Source organism: Neoarius graeffei, chromosome 8, assembly GCF_027579695.1.
Source record: "Neoarius graeffei isolate fNeoGra1 chromosome 8, fNeoGra1.pri, whole genome shotgun sequence".
NCBI lineage: Eukaryota > Metazoa > Chordata > Actinopteri > Siluriformes > Ariidae > Neoarius > Neoarius graeffei.
The window spans coordinates 91,306,253-91,330,353 of NC_083576.1; the positions used below are offsets into that span (position 1 = coordinate 91,306,253).

At 43.6% G+C, this 24,101-nt stretch overlaps 1 protein-coding gene across 1 annotated transcript in view; it reads left to right on the forward strand.

Annotated features, from left to right (window-relative positions):
• The first annotated feature begins 1,548 nt into the window (after positions 1-1,548).
• zcchc14 (zinc finger, CCHC domain containing 14) overlaps positions 1,549-24,101 on the forward strand; it is a 43,612-nt gene continuing 21,059 nt past the window's right edge. The window contains exons 1-2 of the mRNA XM_060928482.1: positions 1,549-2,799; positions 11,426-11,552. Coding sequence (XP_060784465.1) covers positions 2,191-2,799; positions 11,426-11,552 — 736 coding nt within the window. The 5' untranslated portion in view covers positions 1,549-2,190. The remainder of the gene's footprint in view (positions 2,800-11,425; positions 11,553-24,101) is intronic.

The following is a 24,101-nucleotide window of genomic DNA, read 5'->3' on the forward strand; positions in this document are numbered from 1 at the left end:
TAAAAACAATTTCTAAAAGGTTTTTAAAATTAGATTATATATGAAGTTAGCGAATCAAAATATTATACAGTATACTATACATTATGAAGTATGATATATACATTGTTGAATTTAATTTTGTATTTTACACCATACTACAGTTTTACATTTATCATACTGTACAAAGCATACCACCATATAACTCAGACTAGATATAATTATAATTATATACAGTACTATTATAGACTTTTATTGTTCTAATATTTTATATTTATTTTCTTTTTTTGTTGTTCTTGTTTAATATACATTAAAGACTATTTTTTTATTTAGACTATATATCAAGTTAGTTACATGCTGTAAATATTCTGTGCTTCATATTATGTAGTATTGTATAGTTTTAGAGTTTTATACCCTCCCCGGCCACTTTAATAGGAACATGTTGTTGGTTCTAAGATCCCTGTTCTTGGCTGCAGGAGTGGAACCCGGTGTGTTCTTCTGTCTGCTGTTGCATGCTGAGATGCTTTTCTGCTCACCACGGTTGTAAAGAGTGATTATATGAGTTACTATATCTTTCCAATCTGTCCATTTCCCTCTGACCCTCTCTTATCAACAAGGTGTTTGTTTCCACCCACAGAACTGTCGCTCACTCACTCAGTGTTTTTTGTTTTTCGCACCATTCTCTGCAAAGACTGTTGTGTGTGAAAACCCCAGGAAGGAGATCAGCAGTTTCTGAAATACTCAAATCAAAAATACTCATCTGGCTCAAATCAACACCCTGAAATCAACACAGTGAAAGAAAGAAAGAAAGAAAGAAAGTCACACTTCACTTTGAGATCACAATGTTCCCCATTCTGATGTTTTGAACATTGTGAACATTAACTGAAGCTTGTATCTGTGGGATTTGATGCATGGTGCTGCTGTGGAGGGATCGGCTGATTACAGAACTGCAGAAAACAAACAGCAGGTGGATGTACAGTATGGGTGTTCCTAATAAAGTGGCCAGTCATCTAGTTCTTTATATTTACTATATATATAAAACTATAGTTTGGACTGTATATATAGCACTTATTTTTTTATAATAGCTGCATAAAGTAGCTTTTTATCCCTTAAAAACTTTTAATACATTTAGTTAAAAATTCAAAATTTTATGTCATATATTATTATACATTATATATTATATATTTATGATGCAATTTAGTTATTTGTATTGTACACCATAATATAGTTTTGTATTTACTCTCCTATACATGTGCTATATATTGGGCGAGAGAGAGAGAGCACTATATATTATTTATTGTATTTATTTTATTTTATTTATTTGTTGCTTTTTTGTTTTGTATACCTTTAAGACTTTTTAATATGTATCGGCCTTTGATGTATTATATTTCATATTTGAGGTATGAATTTACTCTCGATGACTAAAAAAGCCTGAGAGAGCCAATCAAAAGCTGAGCAGCTGCTCAAAGGGCGTTTTTAACCAATCAGAGCCGCAGCAGGGTGTTACTGACAGGCAGAGTGACCAATAGGAGTAGAGTAGGCGGAGCTTGTGTGCCAGAGTGCTGGGCTTGGAGAGAGACGTTGCTGCCTTTTAGTCGACTTCCCGACGGGATAAAAAGATCCGAGGAGCTGCACTGTGAGTTTGTTCGGCCGGTTTTGGATGAGAATCTCATGGAGAAGGCGAGGATGAGCGGCCCGTGCGCGCTGAAGCCCTCAGTGAAGGAGTCCCGGGCGGAATCCGTGGCCTGCGGTGCAGCTGTGAGAGCGCAGTGAGGGCTGGAGCTGACTGGGATGGGGTTGTTTATGGGTTCGAGTCCATCACTGGCTGCACGGCGTGGAGGAAAAACTGCGGTTTGAAGGAGAAGAAAAGCAGGACTGAGATCTCGTGAGGGCTTCAGAGCTTCTCTGAGCAGGACTTGGTGTGTTAAAGCTGAGCAGGAGCTCAGTGGATGGTGGAAAGAGTCTGGTCTGGACACACACAGTCCTTCCTTCCTTCCTTCCTTCCTTCCTTCCACATTTCCACTTCTTCCCTTCGTTTTCAGGAGTTATAAAATAATGCACCCCTTTGTGCATAAAATCAGGAGGAAACAGTGCTGTTATTCTCCACCCTTCCCGGTGTCGAGATGTTGAGAAGTTCCTGAAGGTTGATGAAGGAGTTTGGTGGGTTCGGTGGATTCGGTTCTCCCAGAGTTTCTTTCCAAAAAACGGTTCAAAATGGTGGAGAATAGATGTTGCCTGAAGAGAGAAGGGGTGTACCGGTGGTTCTCGGGCCTGAGCTCGGCTCAGAGGGCCGAGTTCCTGTGCGGACTCTTGGATCTGTGCGTTCCGGTGGAGTTGCGCTTCCTCGGGTCCTGCTTGGAGGACTTGGCTCGTAAGGACTACCACTCTCTGAGAGACGCCGAGATCAAAGCCAACAACCCAGCCGACCTGGCTCTCCTGGCCAACATGACGGACGAGGTGGTACGCAGCAAGCTTCTCGTCTCGCTGGCGCTGCTCGGCTCAGACAACCGCGCGGCAGCAGGTGTGCTCTTCCGGACGCTCACGCACGTCGACACCATCATCCACGATTACGGGCTGCGGCTGAGTGACGGGCGGACCGGTGAACAGTTCCTGCTGCTTTTCACCATGGCCGCCAATCACCCAGCCTTCAGCTTCCACCAGAAGCAGGTGCTGAGACAGCAGCTCGCACAGATCCAGGAGATCCTGCAGTCCAACGGGTCCGACACGGCGCACGGAGGAAACACCGGCTCACCTGCTGTTCTGACTTCAGTGCCCACATACATCAGCGCACCTGCACCTACACATCTTACCTGCTGCACCAAGGTAGCTGAGATACTGGAACCAAACTGTGCTGGATTCTGGTGTTCCAGGACCAGGACTTCGCTGTTTATCCCAAATAATCCTGGATCCAGCACAGTCTGGTCATTTGGTCATTCTCCTGCTCTCACACGCCGACTAAACACGATCATGATCCATGTTATCCACAGCTGGGCCAAGTTTTATTAGATCAAACATTTATTTTTACTTTGAGGTTGTAGAAATCTCAAAGCTTCAATTAACACACCGTCATCCATCTGGATGTTTGATTTTTTTTTATTATTATTATTATTATTATTATTATGACCGCTTCAGTGACGAATAAACCACTTGGTGTTGTGCTGTTATGGGGAAATAATCAATAAAGTTGGTTAATAAAGTTCCTCTTATTCGGCTGCAATTTGCCAACGGTTACCATTTTATGTTTGTTTACTTTCAAAATTAGTTCCTGTTCTGACTTGCGTTATAGCAGCTGCAAACAGTCGTAGCTTCACAAATGTCTCTTTTGCCTCTCTTTCGAAGTTAATAATAATAAAAATAGTGCTAACACTGGAGATTCCTTTAAATAAATAAATATCGTCTGCTGTAGACGTCCCTATGTGCGAGCTGTTACCATAGAAACGATAACGCATTAGAACGAGCGCATTATTCTAAAACTGTGCTACCGTCAGAGCCGCTGACCAATCAGATCCCGTATTTCTGAGGACGACTCCACTGAACGTATTTCTCTCGCTCTCATGTGGTCCGAGACGTCGTTTAACGGTTTTAACTTTAATCCCATGACTTGCACTTAATGCTTAACCATGACTGTGTTATAAGCGAGCTATACTTTACTCCTGCTGGAGCTGGAGTCACTGTTTAACTCTCGCCAACAAGAACGGAACATAAAGTCGTCCTCGTCTGACCCCAGCTGTGTGTCGCAGCAGAACCGCATGCAGTCCATGTTTGAGTTTTACTTACAGGATGCGATTATTCAATCCAGCTTTGGCCTGAAAAACACAGTGTAAGAGACGCGCACACACTCGGCCATGAGGAATTTATTTATCTCGAAGGAAACGGACATCTTTCCAAACATAACGTCTTCGAGTAAATGGAACATGGTGGAGGTTTGCGAAAACCATACGTCCGTTTGTGCCACGTGAACATTCCGGATTAAACATGAACAATTTGAGAATGATTTAAAGAACGTGTGTGTGTGTGTGTGTGTTACTGATGTGTACTTTAATGATTTGAGGTCTGTAGTCAAAGTCTTTCTCAGATAAACTCCTCGCTTAGGAACGTTAAAGATTTGCAGCACTGACGCGAGTCTCGAAGCGACTCGGGACTCAGATTAGTGCAATCTAATACCGTTTATGTCGTGTGTGTGTACAAATTTAAATCTAATGAAGTTTCAGAAACCTTCAGGTGTGATCAGGGGACGTTCCTAATTCCCTGCTGAGGTCGATTAATTTCCTCAAACAGCACATCTGGAGACGTTTTATTCACTTTATCCTTTTGTTATTCCACTGCAGTTCACCACTAATTATATTAATTAAACAACAATACATCATACTTCATCCCTTTAACGATGAGGAACGTCCCGAAGATGTCAGAAATCTCGGACGATTAAACAGCGCTGAAACTGGAGACTCCTTCCGTAAATGTCGCCTCACACGTTTGCGTAAAACTCCACGGCGTCGCGATCAAACGACGCATTTCGACGTGTCCCAGATGTGTCACGTGACCTCATGCTCAACGTGTGCACATTCATTTACTCGTTTACTTTTAAACATGTGACATGGAGTCATAGTTCCGACGACATCATCAGTAAACGACGTTTGAAATGAGATTTTCTTAACTGTAAGTTTATGCAAATTAGACGTAACTTAGTCACGACAAAAACAGCATTATATTTTCCTGTTATGAGTCAGAACCGTGTACGAGACACAGCTTGCGATTTTTTATTTTTTTTTCTCTAAAATCAGTTATATTAACATAACACCGCCCCCTCATCATTAATATTCATTAATCAGACACTCTGTCTTAATTAATTTTCATGACCGGACTCAGCAGTCATTATACTCGCGTAATAAATGGTATGTGAGAAGAGGACTCCATCAGCTGTCACTCCATGGGTTGGTGACGATTTGGGGGCGTGGCCTGATTTACGTCTTTTACGATGTAGCTAAACCTTTGTTTTCAATTGTTGTGAATTTTCTAAGCATTGTTGCAACTTGTCCTAGTCTGAGACAGTAAAAAACAACAACAAAAAAAACACAAAGAAAATGAGACATCAGCAATTGAAATTTTTAAATATTTTATAATAAATAAATAAATAAATATTTATAAATCGCCTTTTGTCCAGTTAAAACGCAGCACAATGTGCATTAGAGTCGGAAAAAAAATGGAGAAATAAAGACATAACGAAATGGTGAAATGGGTAAATAATAAAAGTGTGATGAATATTAGGACCGACAGAACGAAGAAAACAAGTTTATTAAAAAAAACAAAACAAAATCGAATAAAAATGAATCTCCAGCAACAGATTTCATCTTTAATCACGTTTTAACTTGCAGCTCTGTTTGTTTTGGTCGTTTATTTTTATTAGGTATGAAGTTCCACATGGCCTGTGCTTCAACTGTTATGTACCGTGTGTGTGTGTGTGTGTGTGTGTGTGTGTGTGTGTGTGTGTGAGAAAGTTGAGCTTTCAGCAGTGGATCTGAGGTCATTTTGCCTGAGAGCTGTGTGTGCAAACGAGAGACAGCGGAAGGCCCCGTTACACCAGTCACGGCCGTAACATAAAACCAGAGTTTGTCGGGATACACACACACACACACACACACACACACACACACACACACACACAGTGTTTAAATATTTGTGTGTGTGTGTATGTGGGAGGGGAAAGTACCGGCTGCAGGCGGAGAAAAGATGGCTGTATTTAGGGTTTTGTTGGCTTTGGCTCATGTCGCGTTGGGCTCAGCACATTTCTGACGGCTGAAGTCAGCTCTGTGCGTGACACACACTCCGCTCTGATTCACCCTGAGAGTCAGACAACGGCATCAGACGAGAGCCAAACATCAACACAAACACACGGACCAGCCACGTCCACGAGTCACGCTGAATCTCACATCCCTGATGAACGCCGGTTTCTCCGAGGTTTCTCGCGTGAACACAGCTGTGTCTCGTTAACTCTGTCTTCATGCAGCACTCTGAGAGAGAAAATCATTTACAGCCTTCATGTTTCACCCCGCCGGAGTGTTCACGGAGTAATGCTCAGTCCATCGGCCTCACGCCACCTCGTTACCTTTTTACAGCAAACCATTTTGCATCGTAACAACGTCCTGTTACATCAATAAATAACGATATAAACCAGGCGAGCGTCTGCGAGCGCAGAGCAGCAGCAGTGAGCGCCGACTGAAGATTATAAATGTTCTTGAAGCTGCGTTAATAAACTGAAGCTCGTCTCGTGAGGAGAGTGGAGCGAGGACTGTAGGGGGGTCTCAGTGCTCAGTGCTCGCACCACTGAAGTGCTCTCTCGTGCAACAGTTTCTCTGATCTACACTTGTGAATATGTGTGTGTGAGAAATGCACTGCACGCTTGGTTAATGATCACGCTTGCTGATCCTGCTGTACACGACGCCCAGGTCAGCCGTCATCACGCTCTCTTACAGATCAAACACTCTGATTAAACACCAGAAGGAGGCTTTATCAGGTCACTTACAGGAAGACTGGATACGGTGGCTCTTTGGACAAGAACTGTGATCTGATTGGTTATAATGGTGTTTGGTGCAGGAACTGTGATCTGATTGGTTATGCTGGTGTTGACGCAGGAACTGTGAGCTGATTGGTTATGTTAGTGTTGGGGGCGGGAACTGTGAGCTGATTGGTTATGCTCGTGTTGGGGGCGGGAACTGTGATCTGATTGGTTACAGTGGTGTAGGGGCAGGAACTGTGATCTGATTGGTTATGTTAGTGTTGGGGGTGGGAACTGTGATCTGATTGGTTATGTTGGTGTTGGGGGCAGGAACTGTGACCTGATTGGTTACAGAGGTGTTGGGAGCAGGAACTGTGACCTGATTGGTTATGCTGGTGTTGGGGCAGGAACTGTGATCTGATTGGTTATGTTAGTGTTGGGGGTGGGAACTGTGATCTGATTGGTTATGTTGGTGTTGGGGGCGGGAACTGTGATTTGATTGGTTACAGAGGTGTTGGGAGCGGGAACTGTGACCTGATTGGTTATGCTGGTGTTGAGGCAGGAACTGTGACCTGATTGGTTACAGAGGTGTTGGGAGTGGGAACTGTGACCTGATTGGTTATGCTGGTGTTGGGGGTGGGAACTGTGAGCTGATTGGTTATGTTAGTGTTGGGGGCAGGAACTGTGAGCTGATTGGTTATGCTCGTGTTGGGGGCGGGAACTGTGACCTGATTGGTTATGCTGGTGTTGGGGCAGGAACTGTGAGCTGATTGGTTATGCTGGTGTTGGGGGCGGGAACTGTGACCTGATTGGTTATGCTGGTGTTGGGGGCGAGAACTGTGACCTGATGCTGGTGTTGGGGGCGGAAACTGTGATCTGATTGGTTATGTTGGGGGCGGGACCTGTGATCTGACTGGTTACAGAGGTGTTGGGGCGGGAACTGTGATCTGATTGGTTATGCTGGTGTTGGGGGCGGGAACTGTGATCTGATTGGTTATGTTGGTCATCAGATTACGGTTCACGGGCAGTGTTGCTAGATACTGCTGACGTTTTCCAGCCCAAAACATGTTCAAATCCGCCAAAATGCACTTAAAACCGCCCAATCTGGCAACACTGTTCACAGGCGGGAACCGTGATCTGATTGGTTGTGGTAGCTCTTTGAACAGGAATTGTGATCTGATTGGTTCCAGTGGCTGTGTTGGACATTGTGTTCTGTGGACAGCCATGTTTGATCATCTGATCATTTCTGCTGTGTTTTGGTGTAATGCCACCCTTATAGGCTCCGCCTCCCTTTCAAAAGTTTAAAGCTAAAATTGTAGCTCGTGTTTAGGCGGTGCAGCCCATGACATCTTGGTCATGCTTTTGCGTCTTTAAAGAACCTTGTTTGAGGGCACAGCCGTGGCTGTCTGTCTGGCCTGGGATTTGAGCTCTCAGTTTTCCGGTCATTAGCACAGAACCTTCACCGCTGAGGTCGAACCATCCCCGTTTTCCAGTTTCATTAAAGACATTGAGCTTAAAACAACATTTTATGATGGAAAATGAATATTTTTAGTGTTGTTAAACTTGTGAAAATGGAGCAGGAGGTTGTGGTTATGTTTTCCTCAGTTACACCTTTAACGGTGTTGGCGTTTATATTCGCTATAAAGAATGTTAAATGTGGCAGTTGGAAAAAAAGTAGTTTGGAGGCAAATATAAAAAGTTTAACCCCATAAGATATTAATCTTGGAGTTTCAGTGCAGAACTGAAGAACCAAACGTCTGAGCTCGAGCGTGTCTCCATGTTTAATTCCACAGCAAACATTTTATTGTTTCTCAAACTTTCTTTAAACTGAAAACGTTACACTGACAGTCACAGAGATTCCAGCCTAGAGAAACTCGCGTGTGTGTGTGTGTGTGTGTGTGTGTGTGGCAGTAGATTGTTGGAGGAACTCCTAATAGGTTTCAGAGCTTCAGAAGCCGCTTATCTTTCAGCTCACACCAACGAGGAACAGATTCGCAGTGGGGTTTATCACTCACAGATGGGAGGTTTATGAGCTGTGAGGAGCTGATCCCAGATCAGTGATCGTGTCGCTCCACTGAACCCACACAGCTGAAACAGCAAGCAGGAACAGGCCTCGGATCAGCTGGATAGACCAATCAGATTACAGATTCACACAACTTCATCCTGTCCTCCTGTTTCTGAGTTGAATCTGATTGGTTTTTACATCCGATCTGAACCCTGTTCTGGTTTCTTCATCTGATTCTGATTCTCTTCTCACTCTCTTTCTGGTTTTGGTTTGACTTGTCTGTAATGTTGAGTCATTTTTCTGTTCTAACTCTAATTCTAATCTGACTTTGATTTTAATATGACTTGGACTCCGATCTGTTTGGTCAATTCTTTTGATTCTGAGTCTGATTTGATTGATTTGGGGATAGATTAGGGATAAAATTAGCTCATGTTTAAAGTCATTTAAATTCTGTAAAGCTGCTTTGCGACAATGTCTATTGTTAAAAGCGCTATAAAAATAAACTTGACTTGATTTGGATCTTACTCTGATTCCAGTCTGACTCTGATTTCTATCTGTTTGGTCTATACTGCTGATTCTGAGTCTAATTTTACTGATTCCGATCTGACGCTGCTCTGGTCGGTCTATAACACCCTTTCTCAACCGGGGTGCCACGGTAACCCTGGGGTGCCGTCTGGCTTCGTTAGGGGTGCCGTCAAAAAATTATATATTCTAACATTTGAAATAAATAAAATGAATTAAAATTCCAAAAAACGATAGTTACACTAATGCAGGTCATCGCCGCCTCATGCATCATCAAAATTTGTCTCGCGGCCCCCTTTCCCATGTCACAATGTCACTGCCGGGGTCAGCGTGACTCCGTATATTTTAGATGGGGGTGCCTTGAGAATTTGCATAATACTTCTGAAGGGTGCCGTGACTGAAAAAAGGTTGAGAAACGCTGCTCTATAATACTGATCTGAACCCTATTTTTATTCTGAGTCCGATCTGTTTTTATTCTGATTAGGGATGTTAACCGATGACTGTTTGACCAGTGGTTGACCGAATCAACGTCAACCGGTTAATTTTTTTTGGTTGTCGGTTAAAAAAAAAAATCAATCGTTTTGAAGCTGCCGATTTTGGAGCGGAGAACCTGGAATTCTGTGTTGTAAACGCTTGGGGCGTGCCATACGGTGTAAGGACGACAGCTGACAAATCAGAAACACCCATTCAGTCATGTCCCGCCCTCCCGCCCCAGTTGAAGACAGCTGACAAATCAGAAACACCCATTCAGTCATGTCCCGCCCTCCCACCCCAATTGAAAACAGCTGCCACTTGGCGAGAGAAAAGTGTAGACACAGGCTTTTTAGCTTACAAATTACTATTCTGTTTTTTTTTAAATTATTATTAGAAGGCACATCGAGTTTAGGCACAGATGCCGACTTTTTCACGGCTGAATCGTGCAGATCCGATTTTTTTTTTTTTGGGGGGGGGGGGCGTTGGAGTGTCTGAATAATTTCATCAGAGTAAATTCTGTATTAAAATTACTAAATAAGCAAATGCCATTGAAATTATTCAGACACTCCAACGCCCCCCCCCCCAAAAAAAAATCGGATCTGCACGATTCAGCCGTGAAAAAGGCGGCATCCGCCAAAAGGCGCGCTGTTTGCATCCCTGTTAAACTCAAAGGTTAACCGACTTTAACCGGCTAATGAGGCTCGGTGGTCGGTCAAGATTTTTTTTAGTTTTCGCCATCCCTAATTCTGATGTGATTGTGGTTCTGGTGATGGAGTGGAGCAGGGTTTAGATCAGTAGTATCGCCCAAGCCGATGTATTTTACTGCATGTACAAAGAAAAAGCACGGAGTTCCCACACGGCCTGTAGTGAATTTATTAGTGCTGACTGATCATCTCACCACTTACCAGTGCAGACCCTCAGACCATCAGACCCTCAGACCATCAGACCGTCCCCTTTCTCTCCATGTGTGTTTAATCACAGTGTCGACTCATGCGTTAATCTGCATTTATGATGCGTCACATGCAGTGTTATAGTTTTCCAATAAGTTATTAAACTGGATCGACAGAAATTTAGAATAAAATAATTTTTAAAAACCTCAAATAATAATTTTTTCTACATATGGATATCGTACAAAAATGGTGGAATTTTACATCATTAATGTAATAATTTATTCTTATAAGGATGTGATTTTTTTTTTTTATTACGATTTAAGTTTGTTTTCTATTTAACAATTTTAATTCTGTCTTTGGTCAATAAAATTGTATTGTTTTTCTGTAAAATCAGATGTTACCGTTTTGCCACATGACATGCTTTTTATATTATAAAGAAATTCCATGATGCGAAGACCTTTCCATTATTTCTTGTTGTGCAGAATTGCATCATGGGTAGTAAAAGCGCCGTGTGCTGGAGCACTGAAGATGTGTTGAGCATCTGAAGTTTGCATTTAGCATTGGTGCTACGCGGCTAATGTAGCTAAAGGAAACTGATAGTTACAAACTACAGACACACCGTTTAACAGTGATAGAGGACTCACTTGCATAAAACAGAAATCCGAATTAAAAATAAATATGCGAATTAAATCAATACTATAATATTCTTCGAATCACTTCTAATCTTTTGGCCACGCCTCCTGCCTGAGTCTGACGCTCATGAGGAGTATGCTGAAGAATACAAACCGAGCAATGAATGTTTTTACGTCTGTAGCGTTCTTTTGTTCAAACAGACTTTCTATGAAGCATGGTGGTGGCGGCATCACGGCGCGCGAGCGTTACTCTTCAACTCTTGGTTGCTTCTGTTACAAATTCCACTGACTGTTCCACGGCTGTTCCATATCCTTTCTGTTTTTATTCACAGACTGAACGTCGCTAACATAGCTAACGTTTTATCTGTTTGTGTAAAAGGTCTCCCTGTTAAACACACCTGTAACCTTTTTAACCTCAACCTTGTCTTTTTAGACCGTACCCCGAGAGGTGATGACAGGCCCTGTGGATGATGTTCTGGGGTCGGAGGTCATGTCCACAACCCCTGCACCTTCTTGTCAGGAGCTGCCTGTCAAAATGTACGCTGGGAAACCTGGAAAAGGTGAGCACGGCTCCACAAATACACACACGATGAAAAGCAGGACAGGAGAGGCGGAAAGCGGAAGATGGAACACGAAGGAACATGCGAGGAGCTTCAGGAATGTCTCGCGTGCTTTTCTCACAAGCCTGCGAGATCCCAAACAAGTCTGAATTTGGCCGCGAGTCAGGAACCTTTCAGAATTCAGCCGAGTGCGTGCAGATTAAACACACAGTCAGCTGGGTGAAGATAAAACATGGCAGCTCGGTCACCTGTGAACCTGTTCGCTGAATCTGAATCAGAATGAAGTTGATTCTTCAGATTCGTTTAATTTTATTATATTGATACTGTTGGTTTAGTTCTACACTGAGCATAATTATGGATTCAAATGTACAAAGCAGTATTTGAGGGATGTGTGAAAAAGGGGCGTGGCTGAAAATGTACCAAACCCAAAACACACACGTGATTGATTCACTTCCTGCAGATTGATTCAGAGTCACATCAAATTCTCACTGCAGGTGATTCATGCTCGCCTTCAGTTCAATTCAGTTTTATTTCCGTGGTGCTTTTAACGATGGACGCCGTCACAAATCAGCTTCACAGAAATATACACTCACTGGCCACTTTATTAGAAACACCCCTACATCCTCCTGCCGTTTTCTGCAGTTCTCTAAATCAGCCGATCGCTTGACATCAAATCCCACAGATACCAATCAAGAGCTTCAGTTAATGTTCACAATGTTCAAACATCAGAACGGGAAACATTGTGATCTCACAGTGAAACAGACTTTCTTTCTGTCACTGTGGTATGGGTGCTGGTTTGAGCCACATGGACTGCTGGTTTGAGTATTTCAGAAACTGCTGATCTCCTTCCTGGGGTTTTCACACACAACAGTCTTTAGAGTTTACACAGAATGGTGCGGAAAACAAAAAATCGGTCCCCTACGGGTCCATGTGGCTCCTGCTTATAAATAAAATAGTTTTCTGATCCCATGTCCATCCAGTAAATATCGCAAATATACATGTTATTTCCCAGCTGGGAGGTCCGTATGGTGAAATACGGTGACCGAGGTCTTGAAAGTACTGAGCGAGGCCCTCTGGGCCGAGGTCACGGTATTTCACCATACGGACCGACCTTAAGCTGGTAAATAATAATATATATTTTTTTCTTTACCAAATTCTAACAGAAAACGAGAGCGCCCGAAAGGGAAAACCGAGCCGAGCCGCCATTTTGAATCCTCATTCACGGCTGTAATGCAAATGGCTTCCTCCTCGGTATACAAGTGCACTTCCATGGCAGGGAAAAAACTACATTTTGCCTCCTATGTAGTCCCCTATTTATACAAAATTGAGTCATTCAGGATTCAGCCATGTTTTTGCTCGACGTTAGCAACAGTTAGAGGTTTTTAGCTTTCTCCTGAAATGTTTTATTCTATTTCTTCTTCCTCAGGGGAGTAAAACTCGCTTTCGCTGTGAACACTGTCGTTATCGCTATCCATGCTGTAAAATTAATGCTATTCTCCTGAGAAATGCTGGCAAAAATTTATAAGATTTTTGATAAGCTTATAAATAAATCTGGGCGGCACGGTGGTGTAGTGGTTAGCGCTGTCGCCTCACAGCAAGAAGGTCCTGGGTTCGAGCCCCGGGGCCGGCGAGGGCCTTTCTGTGTGGAGTTTGCATGTTCTCCCCGTGTCCGCGTGGGTTTCCTCCGGGTGCTCCGGTTTCCCCCACAGTCCAAAGACATGCAGGTTAGGTTAACTGGTGACTCTAAATTGAGCGTAGGTGTGAATGTGAGTGTGAATGGTTGTCTGTGTCTATGTGTCAGCCCTGTGATGACCTGGCGACTTGTCCAGGGTGAACCCTGCCTTTCGCCCGTAGTCAGCTGGGATAGGCTCCAGCTCGCCTGCGACCCTGTAGAAGGATAAAGCGGCTACAGATAATGAGATGAGATGAGATAAATAAATCTTATTAAAAAACAGATAAATGTTGACAAAAAATTCTATGTTTGGTGGTGTTGTTGTGAACGAGCAAGTCGCCAGAGGTCCGTAACTGGGGTCTGTATCGTAGGATACGGACCCACTCGCCAGCCAATCAGAGCGCAGGATTTGGACTGTGAAAAAAAATAAATACGTTATTAATGATCCTCGCCTCATCTCTTACAGACATCACCAAGCTGTGAGCAGCATCAGGGCTTGGACTATTTTGGTTCCCAATTTTATTGATTGTGTTTTTTTCAAAATTCAGTGCTGTGAACGAGATCTATTTTCAGAATAGTAAGAAAGAAAGAAAGAAAGAAAGAAAGAAAGCACTTGTTCATGAATTGTCTTCGAAGCATTATTTAGTACTAATGAGCGCATTTTGTTTCACAAGTGTAGTGTAAAGACTCTAAAATAAAAAATTAAAGCGAATAGCAGAAGTTTGATATCGGCTTCTCAGTGTATCTGCCAAAAAGCTCAAAAAAACTTACAAAACCTTTCATTTGACCTTTCAGAAGGACCAAACAAAAGCTGCGATCATCAAAAGGTACATTTTCTTAAAATAAACACCACTTACTGCATATCGAATCAGTAGCCTCAGCGAACCACGGGGTGAATTTCATTTATCTTTTTATCTGCTGATTATCTTCCGATACTACAAAGTTATAATGAGGGTTCTCTTATTTCATTTCTGGTTCTGATTGGTTCCGAAGTTTATCATGAAGTAGAACGGGTAATCAAACTCGATCAGGATAAGTGCTGTTTGGTTACGAAGTTTCGCTATACATTCATTATTGCATTCTTACAACGCCATGACATCAAAACACTGAGTGAGTGAGCGACAGTTCTGTGCGTGGAAACAAACGCCTTGTTGATAAGAGAGGGTCAGAGTGAAATGGACAGATTGGAAGGATATAGTAACTCATATAATCACTCTTTACAACCGTGGTGAGCAGAAAAGCATCTCAGCATGCAACAGCAGACAGAAGAACACACTGGGTTCCACTCCTGCAGCCAAGAACAGGGACTCAACAACATGTTGAGACTCAACAACATGTTCCTATTAAAGTGGCCGGGGAGTGTACAATGATATAATATCAGTGATGCAATGGTATAGATAATTTTTAAAAAGTAATTAGAAACTGACTGGAAGGAATGGAATTGATGTTAATATTTTATTCTAAACATTTTAAATTGTAAAATTCTAAAACATTTTTTACACACTTTTCTGTCCAGCTCTTTCACTGTAATTTTTTTAAATGCGTTTTTTATAAATACAAAATATATATTTGTAAATTTTTTAAAATAAATTTTCCTGCAGAAATGTTCTCTTTTACAAACAAAAATTGTATTTTTATGTAAAAAAACTTAAATACATTTATTTTTATAAACATCAAATAATTTATGACTGAACAGTACAAACCGAGTTACAGCTTGGAACCGAAATGGATTTTTTTTAGTCTTGAATCTGCACACAAGCACGGGTGCAGATAGAGGGTGGGACGGGTGGGATTCGTCCCACCCAGATTTAAATTCACCTCGTTCGGTCCCCCCCACTTATAGGGAGGAAAAAACGTCTATGCTGTCTTTCTTTGCATAAGGCAAACCTCAGGGAAAAATCAAAAGACTAATTACCATTCGGTTTATTGAGGTGCACAGCAGTGCATACATAGTTGCAACAACTCACATAAAACAAAACAAAGACTGATATTCGGTTGGTTGAGCTGCGCAGACTGCACAGGTTGTGAGCTCGAGCTTGGTTGCTATGGTTACCCACAGCAAGTTTGACAGGCATATCGGGGACAGCTCCTAGTTCAGGACCCTAACACGGCATGATGAAGGGTACCAAACCGAAAAGGCAGAAAACGATTGCATCGTTTTTTCAAAAAACGACTGTAAGTAAACTGTGCCTTACTTTATCATATCACCTTGCAATTTTTTGATAGTCTGTTCAAAGTAATGTCGTAGTGAAAGTAAAATCGTACGGAGTAGAGATGCCTTTCTGGTAGCCTCCTTCTTTCGGTGGTAGCCTGTAGATACAGTGCTCAGAAGGCAGTTTTAATGTTTAATCTGGTGTTTCTAATATATTCCTTTTGTCAGCGACATGACACGTACGTGGATCAAGTCTCAGCTGTCAACTTTATTGTTCACCAGCCAGAATGGTTACCATGGAGATATAAGTACTAATTCTACGGGTACTGCATAGGGACATAAGTCATAGAACACACGTAGTAAAATGAGCATCTCCCTTCTTAACAAATGAGAAGGCATATAGTATAATTAAAAAAAAATTACTAGTATCTATCAAAATAAACTTTGGACTTATTCATGTATTAATTCGTTGCCATCTATGTTTATTTATTTATACTATATATCATTTATTTATTTGCTACTGTATTAAACTGTATTTATCTAAGTGCTTTAAATAAACAAGTAAAGAATAATAAACACTTAGTAACACTGTAACAACAATAACTAGGAAGGAGAGGTTACTAGCACTTCACTTCCGTAGGTGTCTTTACCACACCTATTCCTAACCTACATGACCTACAAAGTCAGTCTGTTAGGCGGCTTGACAGTTCTGCCTCTCCGGGTGATGTACAGTTCACCTGGTCGAGCCTGGCCATGGCTCACACGTTGTCTGGGAGGGGAGTGAGGCTGCTCAGATGGAGTGGGGGACAGCTTCTCACTTGCAGCATGGTCTGGTGGCTCAGTCCATGGCTCTTCCTGCCTCCAGTGCCGGGAACAGTTGGCAGCTGGGGTGTTGTGGTGGAGATGCTGGCTGGTACGACGGTACTGCTTGTCTCCGCTGCTCACCACAAAGGATCGGGGAGCACTGTGCTGTCGGACCACAACAGCTCGTGTCCATGTGTGGCTACCAGGAAAGGGCTGCATTCTGACTTCATCTCCTGGCTTGAGATCAACGCGAGGTTTACCTGCTTTCTTACGATCATGGTGGTGCTTTTGAGTGTCCTTGGTTTGATCTAGCAGGCGCTTGACTTTCAGGGGGTCATAGGCTGTTGGAGCAAGGAGTCGACGAGCTGTCGGTAGGTTATTGCGTGGTCTCCTTCCCATGAGTAGCTGGGCTGGTGAGAGGCCTACTGACTCAAGGGGAGTGGTTCTGTAGTCCAGCAGGGCAAGGTGTTTGTCGGGTGCTTTGCGCCAGAGCCTCTCGACAGTCTGCACAGCACGCTCTGCTTCTCCATTTGAGTGTGGTGTGTGAGGTGACGATGTAACGTGCTGGATGCTGTAGCTCTTGCAGAATTCTCGGAACTCCTCTGAAGAGTACTGTGGACCATTGTCAGTGCGCATGGTTGCAGGGATGCCGTGCCTGCCAAACTGTGCTTTCAGTGTCTCTATGACCGTGCGACTGCGTGTGTCTCTCAGTTTGTTGACTTCAATGAATTTGGAGTAGTAGTCCACGACCAGTATGTACTGCTGACCCTCAAATTCAAAGAGATCAGATGCTACCTCCTCAAAGGGCAGCTCGGGTGTTTCTGTTGGCTTGAGTGGCTCTCTTGGAAGTTTGTTCTGAAAATCTGCATAGAGGCTGCAGTTTCTGATGACTTCTTCGATCTGTGCACTCATACCAGGCCAGTAGAGGGTCTCACGAGCTCGCTGTTTGCTTTTGACTATTCCCATGTGTGACTGATGGATGAGTCTCAGCATGTGCTCATGCATAGTGGGGGGTACTACTATTTGCAGGCCTTTGTAGATGATTCCATCAGACAAAGCAAGCTGGCTTCTGGAGTCCCAATACGGCTGAACGGAGACAGGCACTTCACGCCTGTGCTCTGGCCATCCACTCTGAATGACCTGTTGTAGACAACTGAGCTCTTCCTCTGTCCATGCTTGTAGTTCCGCGTACTTCTGATCGCTGACAGAGACGAAGTTCAGCATGGAGATGCACTCCAGGCCATCCATCTCTGTTGTTCTGTCTGGCAACTGTGCTCTGGACAGCGTGTCAGGGAGTTCCATGTCTTTACCTCTTCTGTACTTGACAGTCAAATCATACCACTGCAGACGAAGACGCATTCGTTGTATTCGCATCGGAGTTGACAACAGTGGTTTCTTGAATATGTCTTCGAGAGGTTTGTGATCGTTGAACACTGTGACATGCATTCCCAGGATGTAATTGTGGAACTTTGTGCAGGCGTGGACGATGGAGAGCGTTTCTTTTTCAATTTGTGCGTAGCGCGTTTCTGCATCCGTCAGTGATCTAGAGGAGAAGGCAATTGGCTGGTCGTCCTGCAGTAGAACTGCTCCGAGTCCAAAGCTGCTGGCATCACAGTTTTATCGCCCCACTCCTGTGAAGGACGGCCCCATGAGGACAGTTGAGGGTTATACCTGTTAAAACTGTTAATATTATAGTCAGGCTGTCTGTTGTTGCCCAAATGAGGATGGGTTCCCTTTTGAGTCTGGTTCCTCTCGAGGTTTCTTCCTCATGTCGTCTGAGGGAGTTTTTCCTTGCCACCGTCGCCACAGGCTTGCTCATTGGGGATAGATTAGGGATAAAATTAGCTCATGTTTTAAGTCGTTCAAATTCTGTAAAGCTGCTTTGCGACAATGTTTATTGTTAAAAGCGCTGTACAAATAAACTTGATTTGATTTGATCACAGAAGATCACGACTGGTTTTGCAGGGTCAAAGTACTTCAGTACAGGAGGGTGTGTGCACAGTTCTTTCAATCTGTCAAATGCCTGTTGCTGAGCTGGCTGCCACTGAAACTCCACATCTCTCTTTAGGAGCTGACGTAGTGGCGCATCCACTTCACTGGGATTGGGAATAAATTTTGACAGATAGGTCACAAAGCCTAAGAAGCGGTGCACACCTTCCTTATCTGACGGTGGGGGCATTCTCTGCACAGTGTCCACTTTCGCCGGGTCAGGTCTCAGTCCATTAGCTGTTTTCATGTGCCCCACATATGGCACTGATGACTGGCGTATGTGGCACTTGTTGAAGTTCAGCTTCAGGTTGTAGCTCGTGGCCCTCTCCACCACTCTGCACAGGATTGCATCGTGTTCTTGGACGGTGGGGGCCGCGATGAGGATGTCGTCCATCACGCTAATGGCTCCAGGCACACCCTCGAGCATCTGGTCCATGATGCGCTGGAAGATCTCAGGTGCGCATTTAATGCCGAAAGGCAGTCTCAGCCACCTGAACCGACCGATGGGTGTGTTGAAGGTGGTGAGGAAGGAGGACGGCTCATCCAGCTCTATCTGCAGGAATCCTGACTTGGCGTCTAGCACTGAGAAGACCTGGGCGCCTGGAATCATCGAAACTACCTCCTCAACAGTGCGCATGGGGTGGTGTTCTCTCTTGATGACTTTGTTCAGGTCACTCGGGTCTATGCAGATCCTGACTTTGCCGTTCCTCACTGCTGCTACCATGGAGCTCACCCACTCTGTTGGTTGTTCCACCTTTGTGATGTAGCCGTCATTTTCCATCTCGTGCAGCTTTCCGATGATGATCTCTCTCAGAGCGGCTGGTTGCCTGCGCACAGGATGAACTACACCTCCTGCACCTGGTTCCAGCTTTATGGTGTATTTGCCTGGCAGCGTTCCAGTGGTGCGGCTCAGCTCTGGGAAGTCGTCGAGTCCAGCAGGAATACACTCTGTACTGCCTCCAGGTCCAGCACTGGCCAGCAGGTCAAGGCGCGCGATCAGCCCCAATGCCTCAGCTGTAGCACCACTGAGCACATTCTCCTGTGCTATTTCCAGTATTTCAAACACTGCGGCGACTTTGGCTTTTGGTGATGAAATCTGCAGGTTCACAGCTGCTACTGGCTTCAGGCGGTGGTTTGAATAGGAGCGGAGCACTACACCAGAGCGTTGCAGTTCACCTGTGTGGCCAAGTGACTGATAACTGTCCAATGTCAATGTGTTGCACTTAGCTCCTGTGTCAATTCTGAATAACACTGTTTTAGACAGGATTTCTAATTCAACTACCCACTTGTCACTGTTGTGTGTGTTATCAGGCTTATACACAGAATTTCCTCATCATCTGGTGAATCTTGGTGTAACTCTACTCACAGTGTTGACTCCACGCTTGTTGCACACAGCCACCCAATGATTTGGCTTGTGACAGTAGGAACACACAGAGCCTTTCGCTGGACACTTGCCTTGGTTCCACTTGTGCTGCGGGTCTTTTCCACACTTGGTACAGGTTTTTGTCATAACTGATGCTGGTTTACGGTAAGTAGAGCTTGCTTTGGATGGCATTTTCTTACTTTGCGGGTTGTACTTGGGTTTAACTGACACAGATGATATTTGTGAGTCTTCCTCTCTGACTGTTTTCATTTGTTTCACGGACACTTCGTACTGCTGAGGGATTTCAATGGCTTTACTTAAGGTGAGATCCTCGCCTTTTTCGAGCAACCGCTCTTGGACTCGTTTCTCTCTCACTCCAACGATAATAGCGTCGATTAGCATATCGTCAGGTTCAGTGTATTCGCAGTCCATCAGAATTAGCCGCAAATCCTTCACGAAGTTATCGAAACTTTCCGTTGGCCCTTGTTTACGTTGTTTATAACGGTGCCTAGCAATCCTCTTATTCTTATGAGGGCTGATGTAGTTGGCAAACTTGTCCAGTAGCTTAGATGGGTCTTCTTTTTCTCCCTCAGCCCAGGCTAGCGTCTTGTAGACTTCTCTGCCTTGCTGTCCGATCCAGGTTCCCAGCCATCCTGCTTGCTGTTTAGCCGTTAGATCGGAGAGGGGACCATCTAGGACGAAGGTGACGTGACTACGGAATCTTTCAAACTCCTGATATAAATCGGAAGCGTCCCAGTCAATGCTGGGATGTTCAAACTGTGACAAAGCCATTTATCTCACAGTTTCTGTTCTTAAGTACTTCTGACACCATGTAAGATATTCCTTTTGTCAGCGACACGACACGTACGTGGATCAAGTCTCAGCTGTCAACTTTATTGTTCACCAGCCAGAATGGTTACCATAGAGATATACAGTAAGTACTAATTCTACGGGTACTGCATAGGGACACAAGTCATAGAACACACGTAGTAGAATGAGCATACATTACAGTGTTCCCTGCCATAATTTCAGGAGGCATATTGTTTCATAAGGAAACTTTGCGAAGAGTTGTTGACTGACTGCCACTCACGCAACACACAGGCATAGTTAGAAAGTCAACACATGTTGGGGGTGGGGTTGGGGTTGGGGTTGCTTTGCTGGCAGCTTTGTCCCCCCCAGTTCAAAAAAACGTCTCTGCGCCGCTGCACACAAGCACTCATAAGCAGTCTCAGAAATCAGTATGTTCTGCAAAATTATTCACAATAAAATAAATTCACCCCTTTTTCCTCCCCAGTGAAACAGGAGATTACTGTTTACTGCGAGTTGCTGTAGAATCATCTGGAAATAAATTGTTTTTGCGATTGTCGCTGCCACCAAGCAGCTCCTGACTGCACAGCTTATTATTATTATTATTATTATTATTATTATTATTATTATTATTATTATTCCACCGCCCTAAAACAGGAATCTTAGAATCAACAACATGTTCCTATTAAAGTGGCCTCTGAGTGTAGATTTTACATCTAGAAATTTAAACCTTTTCCGTGTTTGTTGGTTCCACGTATCAGCTCCTGATCCACACACTGCTGCTACGGCTTTCAGGTGTTTTTGATTTGATATCGGTTGCCGTGGTTTCACAGGTAGCACCAGGTGAGTGCGAATGTTTTTATCAGAGTGCAACTTATTCCGAACGTTATCGTGCAAACTGTACAGAAAAAACTCCTGAAAAACAAATGACTTGCAAGCGTTCAGGATTCCTGCTCACGGAACGGCTTCAGGATATTTTGTGAAATGGTTTTGTGGTCCATAATCATGTAATTAGACGGGCGGGACGTCTGCATGAAGTGGAGCTTGACTCTGAGCTCAGTTTCTGTGTTCTGTATATCCTGTAACAGTGAAAGGTCTTTTTTTTTTTTTTTGGTTTTCATTTGAAATCAATCTCAGCAAATCGAGCCTGATTTTTTAAAAATGTTTTGTGTTTCCTAATTTGGAGAAATGTTCAACCAAATTAAACTTCCTGTACCTCAAGTTCATGACTTCAAGTAAAGTTTGTTAGATAAATTTACATAAATGTACATACATTTCCATAATTAGAGAAGTGTGTTTACACTGTAGCTGTGTATCCAGGGCGCTTCCTCAGTACTGTGTGTGTGTGTGTGTGTGTGTGTGTGTACTGTAAGTGCTGCTGTTATGGAAAATTAATCAACATCTTCTGACCAATCAGAGTCCAGAATGCAACCGTGTTGTGATATGTTTGAAAAATGATCTGTTCTTCATTTGATAATATTATGAAAACTCTAGACGTGTGTGTGAACAAGGCACGTGTGTGTGTGTGTGTGTGTGTGTGTGTGTGTGTGTTGACAGACATGTGAGATGTTATGATGACAGGTGGGGGAGTGTGTATGAGGTAATGCAGTTTTTTTTGGATGAAGAAGTGACACTATCTCCTTCCTGTGTAACACACACACACACACACACGCACACTAAAAATCTGCCAGATGTTTGACTTGTAATGCTCCAGGATTGCTTTATAAATGATTAATGCAGTGTTTATAAATGTGTTATAAAGGCATAAAGCGTTCCTCACTGATAACACATCTAAGGGTAGCATTATGTAACTATTATTGTTTAATTGCACTCTGTGTGTGTGTGTGTGTGTGTGTGTGTGTGTAATGAAAGTGAAAGGAACAGCACAATTCCACATAGGGATGCAGCAGCTGCACGCCTCAGGGTGTAAATACAGGTGTGTGTGTGTGTGTGTGTGTGCGCGCGCACTTCAGGAAGAGAGAAATTCTGATCTGGCTTTAATCTGCCTCAATTACAAACATCCTCATTACATCACTAATGACTAATTCTAACTTCCTCTGAACCAAGTGAAGGAGGTGTGGCCTTTATATCTGCCAGTGTTAGTGAAGGAGGTGTGGCTTTTATATCTGCCAGTGTTAGTGAAGGAGGTGTGGCCTTTATATCTGCCAGTGTTAGTGAAGGAGGTGTGGCCTTTATATCTGCCAGTGTTAGTGAAGGAGGTGTGGCCTTTATATCTGCCAGTGTTAGTGAAGGAGGTGTGGCCTTTATATCTGCCAGTGTTAGTGAAGGAGGTGTGGCCTTTATATCTGCCAGTGTTAGTGAAAGAGGTGTGGCTGCTTTCTCAGTCTTAGTGAAGGAGGTGTGGCTGCTTTCTCAGTCTTAGTGATGGAGGTGTGGCCTCTGTGTCTGTGACTGAGTCATTATGTTTCTTGGACTGTGTGTGTGTGTGTGCGTGTGTGTGTGTGTGTGTGTGTGGTGCTTTGACACACTCTGGCTTTGTGTGGGAGAAGTGGCAGGTGGTTACCCACAATGCCTCTGGGCGGTGAGTGAGAGATGTGGTGCAAATTTAGTGTGTGTGTGTGTGTGTGTGTGTGTGTGTGTGTGTGTGTGTGATGGTTTCTAGCATCATTGACATGCATTTCTCTGAAATCTCTTTTTCTCTGCTGCTCTACTCTCACTGTCCTTATGGTCCACTTTTACTCTCTCTCTCTCTCTCTCACACACACACACACACACACACACACACACACACACACACACAGTGTAATGAGGGGTTGTGTGGGCGTTGAGGGTGGAGCGGGCCGTCAACTCAAGGGAAAGCGCTTCCTGCTCTCCGGAACATTCCAGATGGGCTCACACTTGCCTGACACACACACACACACACACACACACACACACACACACACACACACACACACACACACACACACACACACACACACACACACACACACACACACACACACACACACACACGGGTTGTACAAGTGCTATAATGTATCAGAAAAGGAGACCTGGAAGAAAAAGTGATCTAGAGAGAATAAAGAGGTGAGGAGAAGAAGAAGGAAGAAAATGATGGAGAGAAACCAGAGAGAACAGGAAAGAGATGAAGTGAGAGAGAGGGGGAAGGAAAATGAGAAAGGGAGAGATAGAGTAAAAGGAAAAAGATGGAAGGAGAGAAATAAATGGAAAGAAAAAGACTGAAAAATGGAATGAGGATGAATCGAAATGAGACAGAAAAGAAATGAAGGAAAGGTAAACAGGGAGAAAGAAGAAAAGAGGAGAGAGAGAGGAAAAGGGGAGTTTACTTTATTGACTTTTCTTACACACACGCACGCACGCACACACACACACACACACACACACACACACACACACACTGCAGGAAGTGCTGACTTGGCAGGGTATATTTAACACACTACTCTGTGTGTGTGTGTGTGTGTGTGTGTGTGTGTGTGTGTGTGTGTTCTCATGCATCTCCGACAATTAAAATATGGTGGAAAAGTTGATTGTTTCTCATCAGTGATGTCAGAAAGTGAAAGTGTGATTCATTCTACACTCATCACACACCAACTGTTTCACAGATTCTTCTGTTTTAATGTTGTTTCTTGTTGTGTCCAGTGTAGTGTTTTGTGTAGTGTTTTGTGTAGTGCTTAGTGTTTTGTGTAGTGTTTTGTGTAGTGTTTTGTGTAGTGCTTAGTGTTTTGTGTAGTGTTTTGTGTAGTTTTGTGTAGTGCTTAGTGTTTTGTGTAGTGTTTTGTG